Genomic DNA, 19,943 nt, shown 5'->3' on the forward strand with positions numbered 1-19,943 from the left:
GGAAAAAAGGCAGAGGAGACTAAAAACTGATCAAAAACAAGACAAATACCGTGTGTAGCATAAATAGACTTTCTGTCAAGCTGGGATGCTGGGGGAGGGGAGAGTTGCATTACTACTTGCTTAGGAGAAGTGCTTTATCCACTCCTATGCTTGTGACCCTACAGTAAGGTAACATTTGAATTCAGATTTCTCATTGATGAAGGCTAGCACACTAACCCATGCCCCCAAAATAGCAGAAGGAAAGCTCAAGATAGATATTTCCAAATAGAACAACTGTTTCTAATAGAACAACTATTCCATTAGATAGTTCCAAATAGAACAACTGTGGCAAAATCAAAGATCAGAGTCCCAAGACTCCCAGAAGTTGGGAAAGTTTGTACACAAGTCTGAACCTTGCAGGAGACCTGCTGTCAGGGCTGTACCCCATTCTGGAACTCCAAGTGCAGAAGGTGAGGGGCTGCAAGAGAGCTTTAAAACCTTGCCTGTATGGGCACTGGTTATAAAAAACTTTCCCTCCAGAATCATAATACACAGATTTTGGGGAGCCACTGCCACTATCAAGTGCTTTTTGATCCCTAATAACCAGGGTTGAACACTTGAAATCACCTGAGGGGTACCCCAAGATCTTTTGCCCCAAAAGAGCTTGAAAAAAATAAAAGAGAAAACCAAGCTGCATTCTCTGGTAGCTGACCCTTCAGTCAGAAGTATGCAGATACACACAGACCCTTTCAGGACACAAGAATCAAATAATCACCTTAAAAGAAGTGATTTTTATTACAGAACAGAAGATAAACTTGATAAAGCATACTTGATTGCTAAATGTTACAGAGCAACTAAGGAAAACTAATTTAAACAGAGAAAAACTCTGGCACAATGCTTAGATAGTAAAGGGGGAGGGAAGGCATAGGATATCACAGAGCAGTTCAAACCAAACTACAAAATAAAGAAAAATTACCCTGAATGCAACTGGATTCACATTTCTCTTTAATTACTTCTAATTTTCTCTTTGTTCAGTCCACTACCATGCCCATAATCCCTGGGGACTAGGGATGAGAAAGGCTTTTCGGACAGTTGACATGCTAGTTGACTAGTAGGTTCTCCCCGCATCTGCCTCTATCAGAAATAGGAAGCAAGGGGGGAAGAAGATGGGGTACTTCAAAGCAGCAGTGCCGCTTGAAATCTAGGGCCAGACCCCGGGCTCCATGCAGTGCTGCCGCTTTGAAAAGCTGCGTGCAGCCCAGGGCCAGCTGGGGTATTTCCAGACTGCACGCAGCATTTCAAAGCGGCAGTACCGTGTGGAGCCCGGGATCAGCTGCAGACTCCCCCACTGACTCTGGGCAGTGCTGCTGCTTTGAAATGCTGTGGGGAGCCCGGTATCAGGCTGCACACAGTGTTTGAAGCAGCAGCACCCCATGGAGCCCAGGATCAGCTGGAGTCCCCAGCTGATCCCTGGCTCCACACGGGGCTTTCAGACCTATGGCTGTTGCCTCACTTCAAAGGTGACTAATCGAATAGTTGATGCAAAATGCATTGACTATTTGATCAGTCAATTAGTTGATATTTAACATCCTTAGTGGGGGCATGGTAGTCCTGCCTGGATTTAAATCATTCTATGTCTCTCAACTCCTGGTTTATCTCTCCCACACAAAAAGAGCAGGCAGGGAACCTATATCCAATTCAAATTTCAACCCTCTATCTCGATTAGTTCTCCTGGCCCCTTGGCAAAAACCTTTGCTAGCTACCTGAGTTAATCCCTTAGTCACTGGGTGCTGGTCAGCACTCCTCCTGTTCATTACACCGGCTTTGCCTATAATAATCTAATCCAATATCCCAAATCTTGTATCTCTCTAGGTATATATACTGTGCCCCCCACCATAGCATCTGAGTACCTGCATCTTAATGTCCACAAACTCTGAACTTGGTACAGTATCTACTTTCTGTCTCAATAGCAGGCCAGTCCGAACTCCAGAACTGAACAGTCCCTGAACTTCAGAGCAGTCAAAGACTAGAGTTAAACTCTGTGGCTGTGTCTAGATGGGCAGGTTTTTCCACGGAAAAACTTGCCAGCTGTCTACCCTGGCCGTTTGAATTTCCGCAAGAACACTGATGATCTCATGTAAGAATTGCGGAAATACTGTGCTGCTCCCGTTCGGGCAAAAGCCCTCTTGCGCAAATCATTTGTGCAAGAGGGCCAGTGTAAACAGCACAGTACTGTTTTCCGCAAAAAAGCCCCGATCGCGAAAATGGCGATTGGGGCTTTTTTGTGGGAAACCGCATCTAGATTGGCCACGGACGCTTTTCCGCAAAAAGTGCTTTTGCGGAAAAGCACCTGCCAATCTAGACGCGCTTTTCCGAAAATGCTTTTAACGGAAAACTTTTCCCTTAAAAGCATTTTCGGAAAATCATGCCAGTGTAGACGTAGCCTGTTAGTCTGCTTGTTTCTACTGATGTGGAACCAACCTGCCAAGACAAGATCTGGGCAGCCATAAGTTTTCTTAGCTGTCCTGTGTGTTGTACTGTGTATTTCTATAGGACATGCATACTATCCATTCTGTAGGTATGTGGGATGGAGACTGTATGGGACCAGATATATGCAATGAGCCGTGTGTGTGCTAACCTACCCACATGTCTAGCACATTTGTGATGCACCCGTATCTGGCGTATGTAGGTGCCAAGTAAAATGTTACTATTGCTCTACTTGATGTAGCAGGATTGTTTTCCTTTCCCCCAACACAGTTGGCCATGGGCAGAGTGAAGGTGACCGCATGGTTGTGTCAGATTTCCACATTTTCATCAGAGACAGCTTGCAACACATTGAACTCATGAAAAAGGATCATCCAGACCTTCCAGTTTTTATTCTGGGGCATTCCATGGTAAGCTCGCGACACTGTACATCTTAATAATAATCATTACATCCATCTGCCACAGCAGTTCAGGTCCTCTTCTAGGGCAGGGATGGGTAAGAGCCCGTCAGCGGGCCGCATCTGGTCCACTTAGCTCTTTTTTCTGGCCTGCCCAGCAGTTCCTGGCCCTGCCCCCTAACGCATTGTCTGGGAGCTGGGACACACGAGTCCTTTCAACTAATTCTATTTAAAGGGCTCGCGCCTTCCCCACAATTTCCAGGAAACAGCTGAAAGGGCTCTGGCTCCCAGGCAACATGCTAGCTGTGAGGCCAGAAGCAGTGAGCCCTTTAAATAGCAGAATTTGAAAGGCTCACAGCTCCCGCTCCCTCTAATGTGATTCCTGGGAGCCCTTTCAATTCCAGCTATTCAAAGGCCCCGCCCTTTCTGCCCAAGGCCCCGCCCACCCTCCACCCACAACTACTTCAAAAATTATTGCCCACCCCTGTTCTAGGAGACAGAAATCATAAAGTAACAAACAATAGAACCTCAGAGTTATTATATGACTGATCAACCACATACATCATATAGAACCAGAAACATATAACCAGGCAGGAGCAGACAACACAAAAACAAGTACAGTTCTATGTTAAATGTAAACTATTTTTTAAAAAATAAAGGGAAATTTTAAAAAAAAGATTTGACAGTGTAAGGAAACTGTTTCTTGCTTGTTTCATTTAAGCTGCTTAAAAGTAGCATTTTTTTTCTGCATAGCAAAGTTTCAAAGCTGAATAAGTCAATGTTCAGTTGTAAAGTTTTGAAAGAAAACCATAACATTTTTTTCAGAGTTGAGAACAACCTCCACTCCTGAAGTGTTCTTAACACTGAGGTCCTACTGTACAAGCTTCCCCCCACTGCCTTGCCCCCACAGGGACCCTCATCTCTAGAAGGGACAACTTGAGTCACTATGGCCCATTTAGGCCTTGACCTTTCTGTTGAGATGAAGATGCTAATGAATGCCATTTGCAACAATGGGCTAATTCATGATTTACATCCCTACCAGCCCACTAAGAGGACCCTAAGTTCAACCATCTCATTCCTTGTGAAGCAATGAATAATTGTCAGAGAGTAACTTCTTTGATTTGCCAGCAAGCCGGCTTGTATTTGAACCAGTAACCAGGAAGCTATATGCTCTGTGTCCTTGTGAATGGACTGGGAATAAAACATGGAAACACACTGTAGCCTCATTCAGTTACACAACTGTACTAGAAAATGTTGAGAGGATTAGAGATGAAAAAACAAAAGGACTGGTTTTGTGAGTAGATTTTAAGTTAGATTTGGATGGTATAGGTCAGCTCTTGAGTATTCAATCAAGCAGTATTCTTATAGGTGTCACAGTGATTGCCCCATGTATACAAAAAATGAATAAGCACTTCGGGATTTAATCCCATGTTCAGATAAACAAGAATTCTGATCTAAAGTGCATGGCATGCTTTTAAGTGTTCACTGTGCTCTAAGCCTCTGTAACAAGGAACTAATTTCCAAGTACCAAGCCAAGTAAGGTCATTGGGATTCTTCTTGCTGCTGCTCCATTTAAACACGCCAACGATTCTTCAGCAGTGTGTAAGTTCACCAAGCATTTTCCTTGACAACTAATCCTCTGTGATCTTTATTGAAAAGTGAGCCAAGCTCCTCCCCCTCTCCTCCAATTCCTACAGTTTCTGCAGAAGTCTGGCCTACACTTGGCTTGAAACTATATGGGAATATGCCACTGTTGAACTTGCTGCCCATGAGTAAGTCACTGATTGTAGAGCTCTTGCTCTGGGTGGAGGAGGGGATGAGGAAAGGGACTTTTGCAAGAGGATAATTTTGGGCCTATAGTAATCACCCAAATGTTTATGGTTTCTCTTCCCAGGCGGCAATGCTTTGTTACCCATGGGTACCTGTATAACTCCAAAAGACAGGGTACAAAAGTCTGCCTGCCTTTCTGCTACCTTTGTGTCCTACTCCCACTCATCTCCACACCTTCTGTCATGCAGCACCTCTCTGATCCAGTCCACCATGTCCCCACTGATACTATTTCCAAGTGGCATTTAATTTTTAGTCCTCCCCACAGAGACCTGTTCAAGCCCTGAACCTGCAAACACTTTACACATGAATAATCCAGTTAAATTCATGGGACTGCTCATGCAAATACAGTTAAGCACATGCATAAGAGTTTGCGGGGCTGAAGCCAGAGAATGTGTCACCCTCATCCTCTAAAAACCATCCCCACAAAATAACAAATCTACCCTTTTACTTCTAGCTACTCTATCTTTTGCTTGCACAAAGGCTGGTCTACATTACATGGGAAGGTCAAAGTAAGATACACAACTCTAGCTACGTAAATTACGTAGCTGCAGTCGAGGTATCGTACATCACATTTCCATGCTGTCCACACAGTGGAAAGCTAATTGGAGCAAATGCTCTTGTTGGCTTCCCTCACTCCTTGTGAGGAGCAGGCGTATTGGTGCCAACGGGGGTGCCCTTTGAGTTCAATCAAATAGGTCTATACTACATCTGCTAAATCGAACCCCGGAAAATCAAGCAGCATAGACGTGCCCAAAGTGTCTAGCCCACAGGAAGCTCCCTGGAATAGAGAACTGCCATTTGTGCCTGCCAGTGAAGCACCCAGAACATCACTGTGCTCTTCAAAAAGTAATGAATTATCATCTGTACTAGTGCTTAGTTGCCTCCCACTTTTCTATTGCAGGGAGGAGCCATCTCCATCTTGACTGCCTGCGAGAAACCAGACGAGTTTTCAGGCATGGTGTTAATTTCTCCTTTAGTTGTAGCAAGCCCAGAGGCCGCAACGCCTATCAAGGTAATAGCAGTGGGTGTCAAATAAAAAAAGCCACAAAAACCAAACAAAAAAACAGGAAAGAGAAGGACCATGTTGGTCTTGTGCTCAGATCTTTCTAAAGAAGCAACTGTAAAAGGAATCCTGTCTCTAACTGCAGGGTCCTACCTAGATCCTTGTTCTCTGCCTCATGTGGGATCCAGATATCACTTTCTTCCTCCACCAGCCCCTATTTCCAAGCAAGTGCTGTATATTCAAAAAGGAGAATGAATTGTGGCCTCTGGTGCAGGAAGATGTTTTTATTAGTTGAATCAGAAAAGAGAAGAGTGATTTAAAAAACTAGATGGTTAAATTCTTCCTGCACTGGAGGGGGGAGCATAGTCAGATCAGAACAGAGCATGAAGAGGCAGACGACTAGAGGCCCAATTCTGCAAGGCATCATGTATCCTCAGCACTTAATGACATCAATGAGAAAGGAGGGCTCTGGGCTCCCCATAGGACACACAGCACCTCGCACAGAAAGGCTCTAAAACTCTAGAGGGAAACAAAGGAAAACAATCAAGTAATTTGTCCGTTATTCTCAGGAAGGGCTTGAAAGCTGGTAGCTTTTATTGGTGTTTATATCTCCCTTGAGCTTTTGTTGTGAGTTCTAGTGCCAGAACCTTCACCATGTGCATCCTCTTTTGGTAGAAAGAGTTTGATGTTGCCATGGTAAATGATGATCAGAGGGAATTAAGAGTGGTCCAGATCCCACAGTCACTGCTGCCATAGACAGGGATGTGAACGTGCAACTGTGTACATGGTTAACCAATGAGACAGGGCTTACCAGTTAATGTGCACAGTTACAAGCAGTTCTCCCCGCCATGCTGCTGCTGCCTCTGATACAGAGGCAGCAGTGCAGGGAGAGGATGAAGGAGCCAGCTTCCCATGCTCACTGGGATCCCTGCCCTTCCCCCATGCTGCTGCCTCTGATACAGAGACAGCAGTGCAGGGCAGCAAGTGGGAGACACCTGCCCCGCATGTAACCATGTAACTGCTGAAATATTCAGTGGTTCCACGATTACTTAACTCAATGCATTTTGATATCCCTAGCCACAGATCAGAGCTTAACCAGCCACATACACGGTAATGGGTACAGAAGAGCACTGCAACTGGAGGCATTCTAGCATTGGAGGACAGAGTCAGGCAAAACAGCTCATGGGATGATGAAGGAGCACAAGTAGGAGTGGCAGCCACTATACTCTTTAATAGAATTCAGACTGTGTTATCCCTGTGCCCGATGACTCCCTCACATAGAGAACAAACTCACTCACTGCTCAAATGCACCTTCCTCCCTTCTTGCTCACTTAGGGTATGTCTAGACTGCGTCCCTCTGTTGGCAGAGGGATGCAGATTAGGCAGGTCGACGTTGCAAATGAAACGGAGATTTAAATATCCTGCGCTTAATTTGCATAAAAAGGGCCGCCGTTTTTGCTGACTCGGCACTTTGTCGGCAAAAAGAGGCAGTCTAGAGGGGGATCTGTTGAGAAAGAAAGCCTTTTTCGACAGACCCCTTATGCCTCCTGCAAGAAGGTTTACAGGATCTGTCGAAAAAGGCTTTCTTTCTTGACAGATCCCCCTCTAGACTGCCTCTTTTTGCCGACAAAATGCTGAGTGGCCATTTTTATGCAAATTAAGCACAGGATATTTAAATCCCCGTTTCATTTGCAATGTTGACCTGCCTAATCTGCATCCCTCTGCCAACAGAGGGATGCAGTCTAGACATACCCTTAGGTAAGAGCAACCAGAATTTGGCCCTGTGTGTTCAAACACATGCAGGATGAAAAGAGCAAGGAAGCAAGAATTTTTTTTTTTGATGGCACGAGGAGATGGAACAAGGGGGAATTGTATAGAAGTATGAAAAGAAAAATGTACGATGAAGAGCAGAAAGCCTGTCCTATTAAGCCCTAGAATTTGTGTCCAAAGGGAACTGGCAGAGGCTGCATTCCTTGAAATATTTATAACTAGATGGAATAAAACCTTAGAAAATGTTCTGTAAGGAAAAATTCTGCACCTGCATCCCACGGGTGGATTAGTTTAAAGATAGATAAAAATCAATTATTTTGTTTTAAAAAAATCAGATGAAAAAACCTATCTAAAGACAGTTTTAATTAAGATACATCATAGCTCACAGATATTGCATCCTGGAATAGGGATTATAAATTCTAATTCTCATATATTGTATGAGACAATATAGTCATGTGATGTTTAAGAAAAGTTTTGTAAATGAGTTCCATTAGTTCATGGATTAGGGGTGCAATCTTATGAGGCTCCAGAGGCTTTTGTATAGATTATTTAAATTAATCTTCCTATCTACCCAGTGGGACTCACTGCTTAGACTTCTAGAACTTAGAATCAGAGATGCTTAGTTTTGCAGTTCCCAAACTGTGGATTTGTGTCTCCAGAGATAACAAGCTTACTAACAGCAAAAATGTTTTAAAATAAATAATATATAGAGATGAGAAGTAACAAACCTCAACCCTATTGTCCTTCTGCAAATTTGTGTACACAGAGTCAGTCCCTTACCTCTCTGAAGTGCAAAGTTTCAAAAATGTCACTGAATAAATGATTGTTGGGGGCAAATAGATCTGGACGAGGAGAAGTCTGGAGATAAATGTAAGAAGGGAAGGATAGGCAGCAGAAACAAACATTTGAGCAGCATATTCCAGAAGTCTTGAGGTCTTTCTGATTGTAGTCTTCGTTGATTTGAGATGTATCATACCATTCTCTCACTAGAAGGGAAAAATCTATAATGGCAGCTGGCCATAAAAGAGACCAAGTTTGGGAAAATGTTAATGAAGTTCCTCTACCTGTGAGTAAGTCAGGCATAAGTGCAAAATGCAAACAGCACAACAAAGAAATGCAAGGCCTGGTTTCCCAAATGGAACAACATCATGAGAAGTGTCCTTCTCAGGAGGAAAGTGCGTTGAAGATGATGAAAGGAACATGTCTGAACTTGCAGGATCTTCAGGTTGGTAAACTTTTTTATTTCAAACTTCTTTCTTAAGGACTGCCTGTCCTCCTCCTGGACTACTCTTGAATTCTCATGTTTGAGGGGAAAAAAAAGTAGTTGATATAATTGTGATAAAAAATAAATAGCTGAAATAAGCAGTTTCTCCTTTTACAAATTCACCATTAAGTAGTACTGAGTATCAGTGAATGCAATGAGTAATACTACATGAGCAGAATGGTAATAATAATTAAATAACTCCCTTGACTTATTTTGTTTAGGAGAATCCATCCTCAACATACAGGATTCTGAAGACTATCCACCTTCAAGATCACCATAATTTTCTATAGTTTCAGAGTTATCTGCCAATGATAGTGTTTCAGTCACATCATGTGTGTCACATAGCCACAGTATGTTACCTGTAGCAAAAAGAAAAAAAAAACCTCCATCATCCAGAACCAACCACAGATAAGTTTGTGATAAGAACATCAGATTACAAAAAGAGGTAATTGATGAAAAAAATTGCCTGGTTTCTTTATGCAACAAATGCTCCTTTTCTTATGTATGGAGAAGCGCCACTTCATTTACATGGTTCAGTCATTAAGGACAGGATACAGTCCACCCAACAAGGCAGATATCACAGGCAAATTACTGGATAAAGTGTATGAAAGAGAAACTGAGCAGTGTGCAAGAAGTCTAGAGAGTAAAATTGTTAACCTGAGTTTTGATGGATAGAGCAATGTCCATAATGATCCTGTTGTATGTGCTTGTGTGACAACAGAAGAAGGGAATGTCTTCTTTACAGAAGCAATTGATACATCAGGACATGCGCACACAGCAGAATACTTACAACAAGTAGCAGAAAAAAACTATAACAAACTATGAAAAAAATCCAATGTCTAGTACACAACGTGGTCACAGACAATGTTGCAAATGTATCCAAGATGAGAAGAAATTTAGAAGAGAGTGGAGTGAGTCCCAAGCTAATAACATACAGTTGCAGTGCTCATTTGATGTACCTTTTCATCTGATGTAGCCAAAGACTTCAGTATTCCAGAAATAAAGGCTAATGTTGTTGAAATTGCAAAATATTTCAATAACAACTACTTTGAAGCAGCTGCCCAGAAAAAAGTGGGAGGAACCAAGCTAACTCTCCCACAAAAAGTGTGATGGAACTCAATAGTGGAATACTATATCAAGAACTGGCCTAATCTGATGACAATTTGTGAACAAAATCATGAAAAAATAGATAGCACTGTCACAGCCAAAGTTCTCAACATTTGGCTTCAGAGAAATGTTGGACACATGCTGAGTGCCCTGAGGCCTATTTCTGTAGCTTTGAATAAAATGCAAGGAAATAGCTGTTTTATTGCTAATGCTGTTGACATTTGGAAGGAATTGTGTGAGATCTTAAAAAAGAGAAATGTGCAATGACAGAGTCAGAATACCAGTATTAAAAAACAAATGGGACAAGCACTACCTCCAGCTCATTTTCTTGGAGATATTCTCAATACTCGGTACCAGGGTCAAACCTTAACTGCTGAAGAAGAGGAGTTGGCTATGACATTGCCATCCAGCGATCATCCCTCGATAAAGTCAATGATAATAAACTTCAGAGCTAAGGGTGCACCATTCAAGTAACATATGTTTGATGATGATGATTTTTAAAGAAAGTCACACCAGTGAACTGGCAGAATTTGCTTAAGCACTTGGAATCAGAGGTTGTTGAAGTGATAGTCTCACTTTTAACAACAGTAGCTTCTTCTGCCAGTGCAGGAGGAATATTTTCTTCCTTTGGACTAATTCATTCCAAAATGAGAAATCATTTGGGACCTGAAAAAAACAGGAAAGCTGGTCTTTCTTTTCCAGATTATGACCAAACAGGAAAATGAAGGTGAAGACAACGGAGTTAGCTACAGAAGTCAATATTTTAAGTTTCTCGTGTTGACCTGGCTGACACAGTCGATTTAATTTTTGTTTGTCAATATTTCATTTAACTATTTTAGTTAAAAACAATTTTAACAAAAACAACCTTAATTTTAAAAAACTTGAATATTTAACTAAATTCAAAAATTCATATGCTTGTTTTGTTAAGATATTATATATTTGCTGTTGAAGAAAAAAATCCAGAATACATAATATTGTTGTTTTAATTAAATAAAACAATTGAAATGTCTGCCTGGAGATGTTTTTCTCCTAATACAGCATGGCAAGAAAATCCTCCAAATATTAACGATCAACCTGTTGAATTGGAAATAGTTCAACTCCCAATGACTTTATAAATATCTTCTTCAATCACCTTTGGTAAATGAAATAACCAAACATTCACTCATTTTCTGATGTAGCTGTAAAACTAATCAGAAACATTTTCAAAATAAATCACTTTTTTAAAACGTATAGTGTACACCTTCTAAAAATGAAACCCACATCTGTCTCTGAGTTGTGAAGAATATGTATTAAAGTTATAACAACCAAGAATGCACTTTTATATAGAAAACCATGATTAAATCGAGTCTTCCTCACTAGTGATTTAAAACATGATTTAAATCAATTTAATTTAAATCAAATCCACCCTGATTAGATGAGACGCAGTGAGATTTTTCCATTTCTAACTTGCATGACGTGTTCCAGTTCTCTAATTCCACTTGGCCTTTACTGACCAGGCCTATTTATTTTCCTTTGTGGTTGGACATCAGCTGGTCCCAATAAAATTCTTACTTCTCTGATCACTCAAGCCTTATTTTCACACACCAAAATTGCACTGATTTGCTTAACTTTAACTAATCTGGGTTTTTTTAAATGATTTAGTTGAACTGGAGTAAAACCATGTGGAGAAACTCTTATTTGGTTTGAAAGGGGTTTATTTCTATTTAGCTTACACCTGTTCTTAATCAATTTCAGATAAATCAATATAAGACCAGTATATATATTGGTTTAAGTCCTTTGTACCAGGCTAACTAAATTGGTTTTAAATCACATGTCTTTTAAAAACACATACAGATTGGTGTGTAACAAGCCTTTAGACTCAAGTCACCTTTTTCCAGGCCAGTCTGGGATCTCACTCTTAGCCCTGGTCTACGCTAGGGAGTTATTTTGAAATAGCCCCCCTTATTTCAAAATAAAAAGTGGAGTATTCACACTACCAAGCTCATTATTTCAAAATAATGGGCTGGTTATTTCAAAATATGTATTCCTGCTTTCCTCGGGGAATAAGCTTATTTCAAAATAGTTATTTTGGGAGTTAATATTTCAAATTTAGTTATTTTGAAATAATTTCCTAGTGTAGACAGGCCCTTACAGACTGGAGTGGACAAGAGTATTGAATGGTTTGCCATACCTAGCTGGATGTACTCTTCACTTCTCTTTTGTCCCAGATCAAAACTGCATAATTTCTGTCTTATTGAGTCTGGCCTGCCAACCACTCCTTACATAAATCATATTGCATCAGTTGCTGATTTAAAAGGAGATAAAATGTTCAGCTATCAAATATAGCTAGGGTGTTTAGCAACAGTCTTTTTAATTAAAAGCCCATTGTGTTATAGACCGTCACTGTGGCCATCACAAATCAATAATGCCAGATTGGAACCTTTTGACCTTTGAAGCTCAGGTTTATAACATGAAAGATTATTTTTCCAGTGGCAATGATCTTGACTCTTAGAATCACTGAGCTATAAGCCATATTGACTGAAATTTACAAGGATAATGTGACTTTTCACATATATCTAGAATTCCTTATGAGTATGGTCTCAGAGTATCTCCTTATCACAGTCAGTCAGTCACTTTGATCATTAGATTAGTTCTATCTGTGCATAAGTAAGATCTGTATATGTGCACACAGAGGATGTGCGTGCGGACATGCACAAACAAACCTGGCCTGATTCTTCTCTCGTGCTGTTGTAAATCAGGAGTTTCTCCACTGAAGTCAGTGAGCTGCACCAGTGTAAAATGGTGAGATCAGAACTAGATCCACTGTGTTTCTTTACTGGTTTGTTGCTGTTGACTCAAGCTGGCAAGACTCAAACTGCTGTTGAGTCAAGCTCCAGAAATGTGGGCAAGCTTTGAGAAGATGTCCAAACCATGTGCTAAAGGGTAGGTAACCAAAGCATATGAAGCCATGACAACAAAAAGTGAGCATCATTAGAGTAGTATGTGCTCACATGTGGGGAAATTCAGGTTCACTTTCTCTGTAAAACTTACATAATCTATAAAGGGATCCCTAAGGGTATAAATAAACATACACATGTGCACACGCACACAGCAGATAACATATCTTAAATTAAAAAGCCAGAGAAAAAATGGTTCCTTCACTAGGCATGAATTTTATCTGAAATTATGAGCTTGTGTTTATACCTATGATAGCAAATTCATTCCTGGTGCAACTTCATTGACCTCTTTGGAGCTCAGTTTGGTTCATGGGGTTTGAGTACCAATGGGGTATTCAGTGTACAAGGTAAAACTTATATATGCCCCTAGGAATGGGGGTTTCCTGGATATGTACTATGAGCCTTCACTGCTTGCTCCTTTTGGAGAATTCTAATTGCAGCCTGGTAACTTTCCTTTGTATAATATCTTTGATACAAGAGCATCAGACAGTCCTATGTAATGGATTACAGCCTATGCTTACAATCACAAGCAGAATATGCAGAGTACAAATTAATCTTGCAAGTAGTATCTGTGGATACAGTAGAACAGTACAAAGGCCAATTACCCATTGTCATCTTTTCTAAGTGATGACCACTTAATTAGAAGATGGTTATCAAAGATCAGAGAAGAATCTTGCATGGGGGAGGGGACTGTGGAATGTTATTGAAATAAAGGTTGTTCTTTCTGATGCTAGTGCTTTCAAGCTCAGACTGCGAAACGCTTTTGTGTTGGATTCCCAGGAGACAAACGACTAATAGATTTCCTTAGTCAATGCATGCACATTTTACTGTTGTTTATTTGCAGACTCCCTGGAGAACGTGCTTATCAAAGAGAGTACAGGCTAGGCAACTACTATAAATTGCACAGAATATCACTTAAGTGCTGTAGCCTGAAAATCAGAACTGAATAATAGTGGGAAGGGGCAGCAGCAAGAGCAACACTGCCAGCTCCATAAAACAATGAATGCTGCTCTCCCTTGGCTAGCTGCTTAGGCCAAGCCTTTCCCACATGGACTTGATCTCTCATCTACACTGGGAAGAAATGCAGAGTGCCGTGTCAGGGCAGTTGTGAATATTTCTTATTATTGTGCCCATTCTTGTAATTAATGTTGGCGGATGTGACTGTCTAAATTCTTTTGTTTCGTGACAGTTTTGTAAATGTAGAGCCAGATCCCCAGCTGGTGTCTCATTGGCACGCTCTGACTCCCATGGTGCTATGCCAGTTTATACCAGCTGAAGCATTGGCTCACCTATTTCTTCTCCTGGCTGCCCAATTAATTTATTTCGTTCACTTCCCACAGGTGTTTGCAGCTAAAGTGCTCAACTTGGTTCTACCAAACCTGACACTGGGAGCGATAGACCCAAATGTGGTTTCCCGGAACAAAAAGGAGGTGAGGCTGTCCATATCATTGTTAGTCATTGGGATGGTGGTACACAGCCCCAGTGCTAGCCCTTTCTAATGGGGCTAACTACTCTAGCCAAATCCTCAGCTAATGGAAATGATAACTGTGCCCATTTACACTAACACAAAATTTGGCTCATGGGCGGATTAGTCCAGTCTGGAACTATTCATTCACCACCAGATCAGTGCACTCTGACTCCATGTCTTGTTCTGGGCAGAAATGTGCTGTATGATGGTCACTATGGCAAAAAAAAAAAGAGGGGACCCATAATTCACCACTGGCACCCTTACTACAGAGCAGCTGCAGCCGCTTTAAACAGCAGGCTGCTAATTGCTATGCAATCTGGGCAGAGAGGAGAAAGCTTTGCGTGCTGTCCCCACCCCCTAGTGAAATCCCTCAGCTCCCATTGGCCAGTTTCCAGCCAATAGGAGCTGAGAATTTTGCTGACGGCAGAGGCAACAAATGAAGCTGCCTCACTCTCCCCCTCCCTCTCTCCCTGTGCTACAGCAGAGCCACATGGAGCAGCCCACCCAGCACACAGGCAGGGAGTCTGTCTCAGGTTCCTGTAGAGCTACTAGCTGGGAGCTGCCTAGCTAAACGCCTCCTAGTCAGAGCCTGCCTCTGACATCCCACTCCCTCTTTCCCCTCAACTACCTGCCCTAGGCCATCATCCAAACCCTCTGTATCCCCTCTCCCCACCTCCTCCAAGTCACAAATCCCTCCCAGACCCTACACCCCCTCCTACACCTGTCCCCAAGGCCAGAACCCTTTCCTGCATGCATACCCCTCCCTGACCCTGCACCCCATTCCCGTGTCCCATGTCACTGCCTAAATCCTCCGCACCCTCTTTCCCCCCTTCTCCCAGGTCACAACTCTCTCCCAGACCCTGCATCCCCTCCCTCATCCCTTCCCCAGGCCAGAATCCTCTCCTGCACCCATAACCTCTCCTGGACCCTGCATCCCAAGTCCCTGTCCCAGATCATAACCCCCTCCTTCACCCAAACTCCTTCTCAGACCCCACACTTCCTTCTGCACCCCAGTCCTCTATCCCAAGCTCTCTTCTACACGCCACCCGCTGTCCCAGACCCCACACTCCCTCCACAGAAGTGCAGCCCTTGACCACTTACCAAAATCTTTGTGTGGATCCCCATTAAAAATTATTGCCCACCCCTGGTGTAAGGAAAAACAGAATAGAGGGAAAGGTACAATAAAATCATAAGAAGGAAGAATTATATTCCTGGGCTGTAAAGGAGAAGAGAAATTATACCAGGTTTATAAAGTAAAAAGGTCATCAAAGCCACTGCCTATATATTAGGAGGCAGCATGCCATCGCTGTTACAGCAGGGATTTCTGGGTTTCCCTGCCTGGTACTGCCACTGACTTATTAGGTGGCTACATTAACTCAGTGTGCAGGAGCTGCTGGATCCCAACCCACGCAGGCTGGGAGCCAGCAGCCCCATGCAGGGGGCCAGGGAGGGCTGGAGCAGCCCTCCACCTGCAGCTGGGCCATGGACAGGGAGCTGCTTCTAGGCACAAGTTAATTGTTACTCGGTAAGCATCACCCTTATTGGATAACTGTTTAACTGGTATAGACATACCCCAGGAAAGTGGGGCCCAGTTAGCAGTAACTAAGATTGAGGAAAGAACAGGAAACAGAGGAAGGAAGCAGAAGTAACCCAGGGTACATCTACACTGCATCCCTAGTTCGGACTAGGGATGCAAATGGAGACAACCGAAGTAGTTAATGAAGCGGGAATTTAAATAATTTAACATGACTTCTCAAAAAATGAGGAGTAACGTTAGTTTGGACTAAGGGCTTTAGTCCGAACTAATGCATCCTGTGATTCGAACTAGCATGCCGGCGAGATCATGTTAATGAAGCACGGGATATTTAAATCCCCGCTTCATTAACTACTTCGGTCGTCTCCATTTGCATCCCTAGTCCGAACTAGGGATGCAGTATAGATGTACCCCCAGTGTTTTCTAGACAGAGAGCGCAGATATGGGAGTAGGAGAAAGCTTAAAGGAAGAGATGAGCCAGGATTTACAGGCAGAATGAAGGTAGGCAAGGGGGGAAAGAGGTAGAAGTGACTGATGCAGAGCCTGGAACATCACTCCAGTTTCTCTTACCTCTCCCTACCACTTAATCCTAAACACACCCAAGATTAATCTAGATAATGTCTTTAAGCCTCATGCCCCACCTCGTTAGGAATGGAAAGGTTTTCCCAAGACATGCCCTGTGACCTGCCTTCACCCCATGCCCAGGTCATTAACTCTCCATTAAGGGTTGTTTTCCCTTAGCTGTTTCATCCCTCTCACAATGTCCATCATTCTTAAGGATACCCCTCCCCATCTACACTAAATATCTGTCTGCCCTTCAATAGCTAAAAATTCCTTGTTGTTTTGGGGCGGGAGACGGGGGAAAGAAGAAAGAAACCCATTAGGCCATCTCTTGGCATTTATGGCACTACTCAGGGTGAGGAAGGGGAAGCACATATGAATTAATCTACATTATTTCACTCCCTGGGAAGGGAATGTCTGTCAATCCAGCCACCCACCCCTTTTGATTTTTTCCCTGGAGTCCTTCATCTGTTGCTTTCAGGGAAAAAACAAACTCTCAAAGCTGCGTTGCCTTAGTGCAGTGCTGTGACACGGCTCCAAACAAATAACTCCCCGATTAGGCTGCAGTCAGTTGCTAAGTAGCCAGAGGAACCCTGTGCCTTTGTTTCAATTGCAGATGAAAAGTCAATGGGTTTGGGTGAAAATGTCAGGTTATATCCAGCTGTTCAAGTGAGAGTTGACCAAATTAGATGGACTGGGTTCTGGCTAATGGATTTAATTTTCTCCATGAGCCCTGTCCCCAAGGGGGTGGTTCCAGCTCACGAAAGGCAGCCTCTCGGGAGTTAGTGTGCAGAACAGAGAAGATGTGCAAAACAAGTGGGGCTGTATCTCACAAGAGTATTGTCCTACCAGAAAAGGCTGCCTGTCTGTCGGGGAGGCAGATGAGGTTGGAGGTATCTAAAGCAGCCGGGGCGTCGTCTCAGAGCTGTTCCAGAGAAACCTTCCAGCCACTGAAGAGTCTATGTAGTTCAGCATTCTCAATGCTGCTTGACTTCTCTGGGAGCCAAGGATGCTACTGCTTGCTCACATCAGGCCCCGACAGCTCAATCTCAGCCAGCATTTCCCCTTCCCAGTGGGTGCTGCCAAGCATTTCCCAGGGGCTGGGTCTCAGACCCTCAGGGTTGATGTGTCATTTGTCTCTCCCTCACTTTGGGGTCCACTCTAGCAAGCTCTTAAAATGAATTTCCAGTGATGGGGTTAGGGACTTGCCATAACAAGGGAATTAGGCTAATGCCCTGTGCAGGACCAGGGCAGGGCCTGGCAACGGGACTAGAATCCAATGGATCCTGCAGGACCATCACCAGAATAGCAGGAGCAGGATTAAAAAATAGCTCTGTGTGCCCATAGCCGGGAGTTCTGCCCCGCCCTGCAGGACAGGAGCGGTCGCAGCAGGGTGGGAGCAAGGCAGGCTTGCCTTCAAACTCCATTTCCCCCCCTGAGGCCTCTCCACCGCACTGAGCCAGGAGAAGCGTATGTTTGCTTCGGGCCAGAGCCTGGTAATGGGGTAATCCAGCCCTGAACATGGCGACTCATCTAGAACCTTCCTGTGGGCCCCTGGTGGGTCAGGACCCACTGTTTGGGAAACGCTGCCATAGAGAGGGAAAATGGAGCATCCTTTAGCCAACCTACAAAAAATATTTTTTTCTAAACCACATCAGACTTAGAGGTATCAGCGGCTGTGCCAGGGATCCACTTGTAATCAAAACGCTCTGGCAAAGATGAAGACGGTAAGCCTACGTAGACTGCCGAAGCTCACGTCTCTGCATACAGCATACAAATATTTACTGCCAATAGGCCTGATGCAGCAACAACCCCGTCCTACCGTCCTAGCTATCCAACCCTGTGATGATTCGTCCTGTGCCTGCTTTCCAGCACTCTTCACACCCGATTATTTGTGCTGACTCTCTGCTCTTAGCACACCTGCAAGAGAAGGACAAAAATTGGCAAGTGACAGACATGCTGAGGGGTGGAGGGTGGGGAGGGGAGTTCCCTAATGGCACTTTATATCGTAGTTTAAACTAAGACAAACGCTGCCAGTCAGGAGCCAAGGCCCATACCTAGTGAGCATGCAAAGTGCACAAACTGAAGCTACCTTCATCTTTAATACAGCGAGGTGGCCCATGGAGACTACCAGCTCCTACAGGCAATGCTCCAGCTTCAGCAGAGTAGCCTCCATTGAGCTCAAGACAACACAAGAGTCATCATCTTTGCAAGCCCCATTGCCACATACACTCTTTACACCAACACAGAGCTCCTCATTTTAGTGGCTCTTTGCAAGCAGGAGCTAATCAGTAACTACCACCCTCCTGCGAGGCTGGTAATATCCTTACTCCCATTTTGCAGGTGGGGAAACAGAGGCAAGGAAAAGTATTGTGACTCATGAGAGGTCACTCAGCACAAAGACAGAACTGGTTCTCAGGAACTGCTCGCATCAATATCATATTTGTAATAAGGCCGAAGGAAAAACTGTTCGGGGAGGGGGGAGAGAAAGGAAAGGGGATGGCCACCTTTAGTGGTAGGAGATAAGGACAGAGCATGAGTAAATGCCCAGAGGAGCTCCTTTCTTCAATGTCATTGACTGAGGCGGTGGTTTTGGATCATGAGCATTTTTCAGCGATGTAAGACAGACGTTTGGTTTAGCCTAATTTCCAGCTGCACTAGAATTAACGGGCACGGGCTACTCACTGGAGTTATCACATAGGGCAGGGATCATCAGTAGCCAGACTGTGGATCAAACCTGGACCATCAGGTGCTTTTGAATGAACCTTGAAATCTATCTCTCTATTTTTGACATTGTAGTTTATTATTTTTTCTGGAGTTGCACCTTGAGCAAGAAATTTGGACCTTGACCAAAAGTGAATTTACTACCCCGACTGAGGGCGAAATGGCACAGTGGCCCACAGGGGTGAAAAATGGTTAGCCTAAGCAATTAATAGGAAGAGCCTCATCATACATGAAGGGCTTTGCCTTGTATTTTCAGGACACCTGCTAACAATGGATTTCTCTTCCCCCATCCAGGTTGAATCTTACACCTCTGACCCCCTGGTCTACCATGGGGGCATGAAGGTCTCCTTTGTCATCCAGCTGATGAACGCCATTGCCAAAATAGAGCGATCCCTGCCTAAACTGACTCTGCCAGTCCTGGTGCTACATGGTTCGCTCGACAAACTCTGTGACATCAAAGGCTCCTACTTACTGATGGACACCGTGCAGAGTCAGGACAAAACACTCAAGGTCACCTTGCTGCTTTTATTTGAAGGGTGTTATGTTGTGCATATTGGCCTCGGCTTTGCTCAGTGTAGGCGTAAGGATTGGACTGAGTCACCGTCAGAGCAGGTGTCAGGTGCTGCTGACAAAGTGCAGAGCGTAGGAAAAAGTGTCAGATTCTGGGAGGCGCTGAACACTCAAAGGAGTTGACTGAACTTGGCAGGCTTCCAGGATTGGGTGCTTAACCAGGTAACCCAGTGCCCCCAAACTCTGGGACAGCACAAGCTGCTTTCACGCCAACCCCACCTCACTGTGTAAAAAGGTACAGCGAGAACTTTCCAAAACACAGCTGAACAAAAGCATCTGCTCGTTTGGAGAGAGCACACAGCTGATTAACCAATT

General features: G+C 43.6%; 1 protein-coding gene across 5 annotated transcripts in view; it reads left to right on the top strand.

Moving 5' to 3' along the window:
• Positions 1-19,943, top strand: part of MGLL (monoglyceride lipase) — a 124,880-nt gene that overhangs the window by 98,689 nt on the left and 6,248 nt on the right. For all 5 annotated transcript variants that reach the window (XM_014572069.4, XM_075938803.2, XM_075938804.2 and 2 more), the window contains 4 exons: positions 2,737-2,873; positions 5,593-5,703; positions 14,112-14,201; positions 19,353-19,568. In XM_014572069.4, coding sequence (XP_014427555.3) covers positions 2,737-2,873; positions 5,593-5,703; positions 14,112-14,201; positions 19,353-19,568 — 554 coding nt within the window. The remainder of the gene's footprint in view (positions 1-2,736; positions 2,874-5,592; positions 5,704-14,111; positions 14,202-19,352; positions 19,569-19,943) is intronic.

Source organism: Pelodiscus sinensis, chromosome 11, assembly GCF_052426305.1.
Source record: "Pelodiscus sinensis isolate ZL-2025 chromosome 11, ASM5242630v1, whole genome shotgun sequence".
Lineage (NCBI taxonomy): Eukaryota > Metazoa > Chordata > Testudines > Trionychidae > Pelodiscus > Pelodiscus sinensis.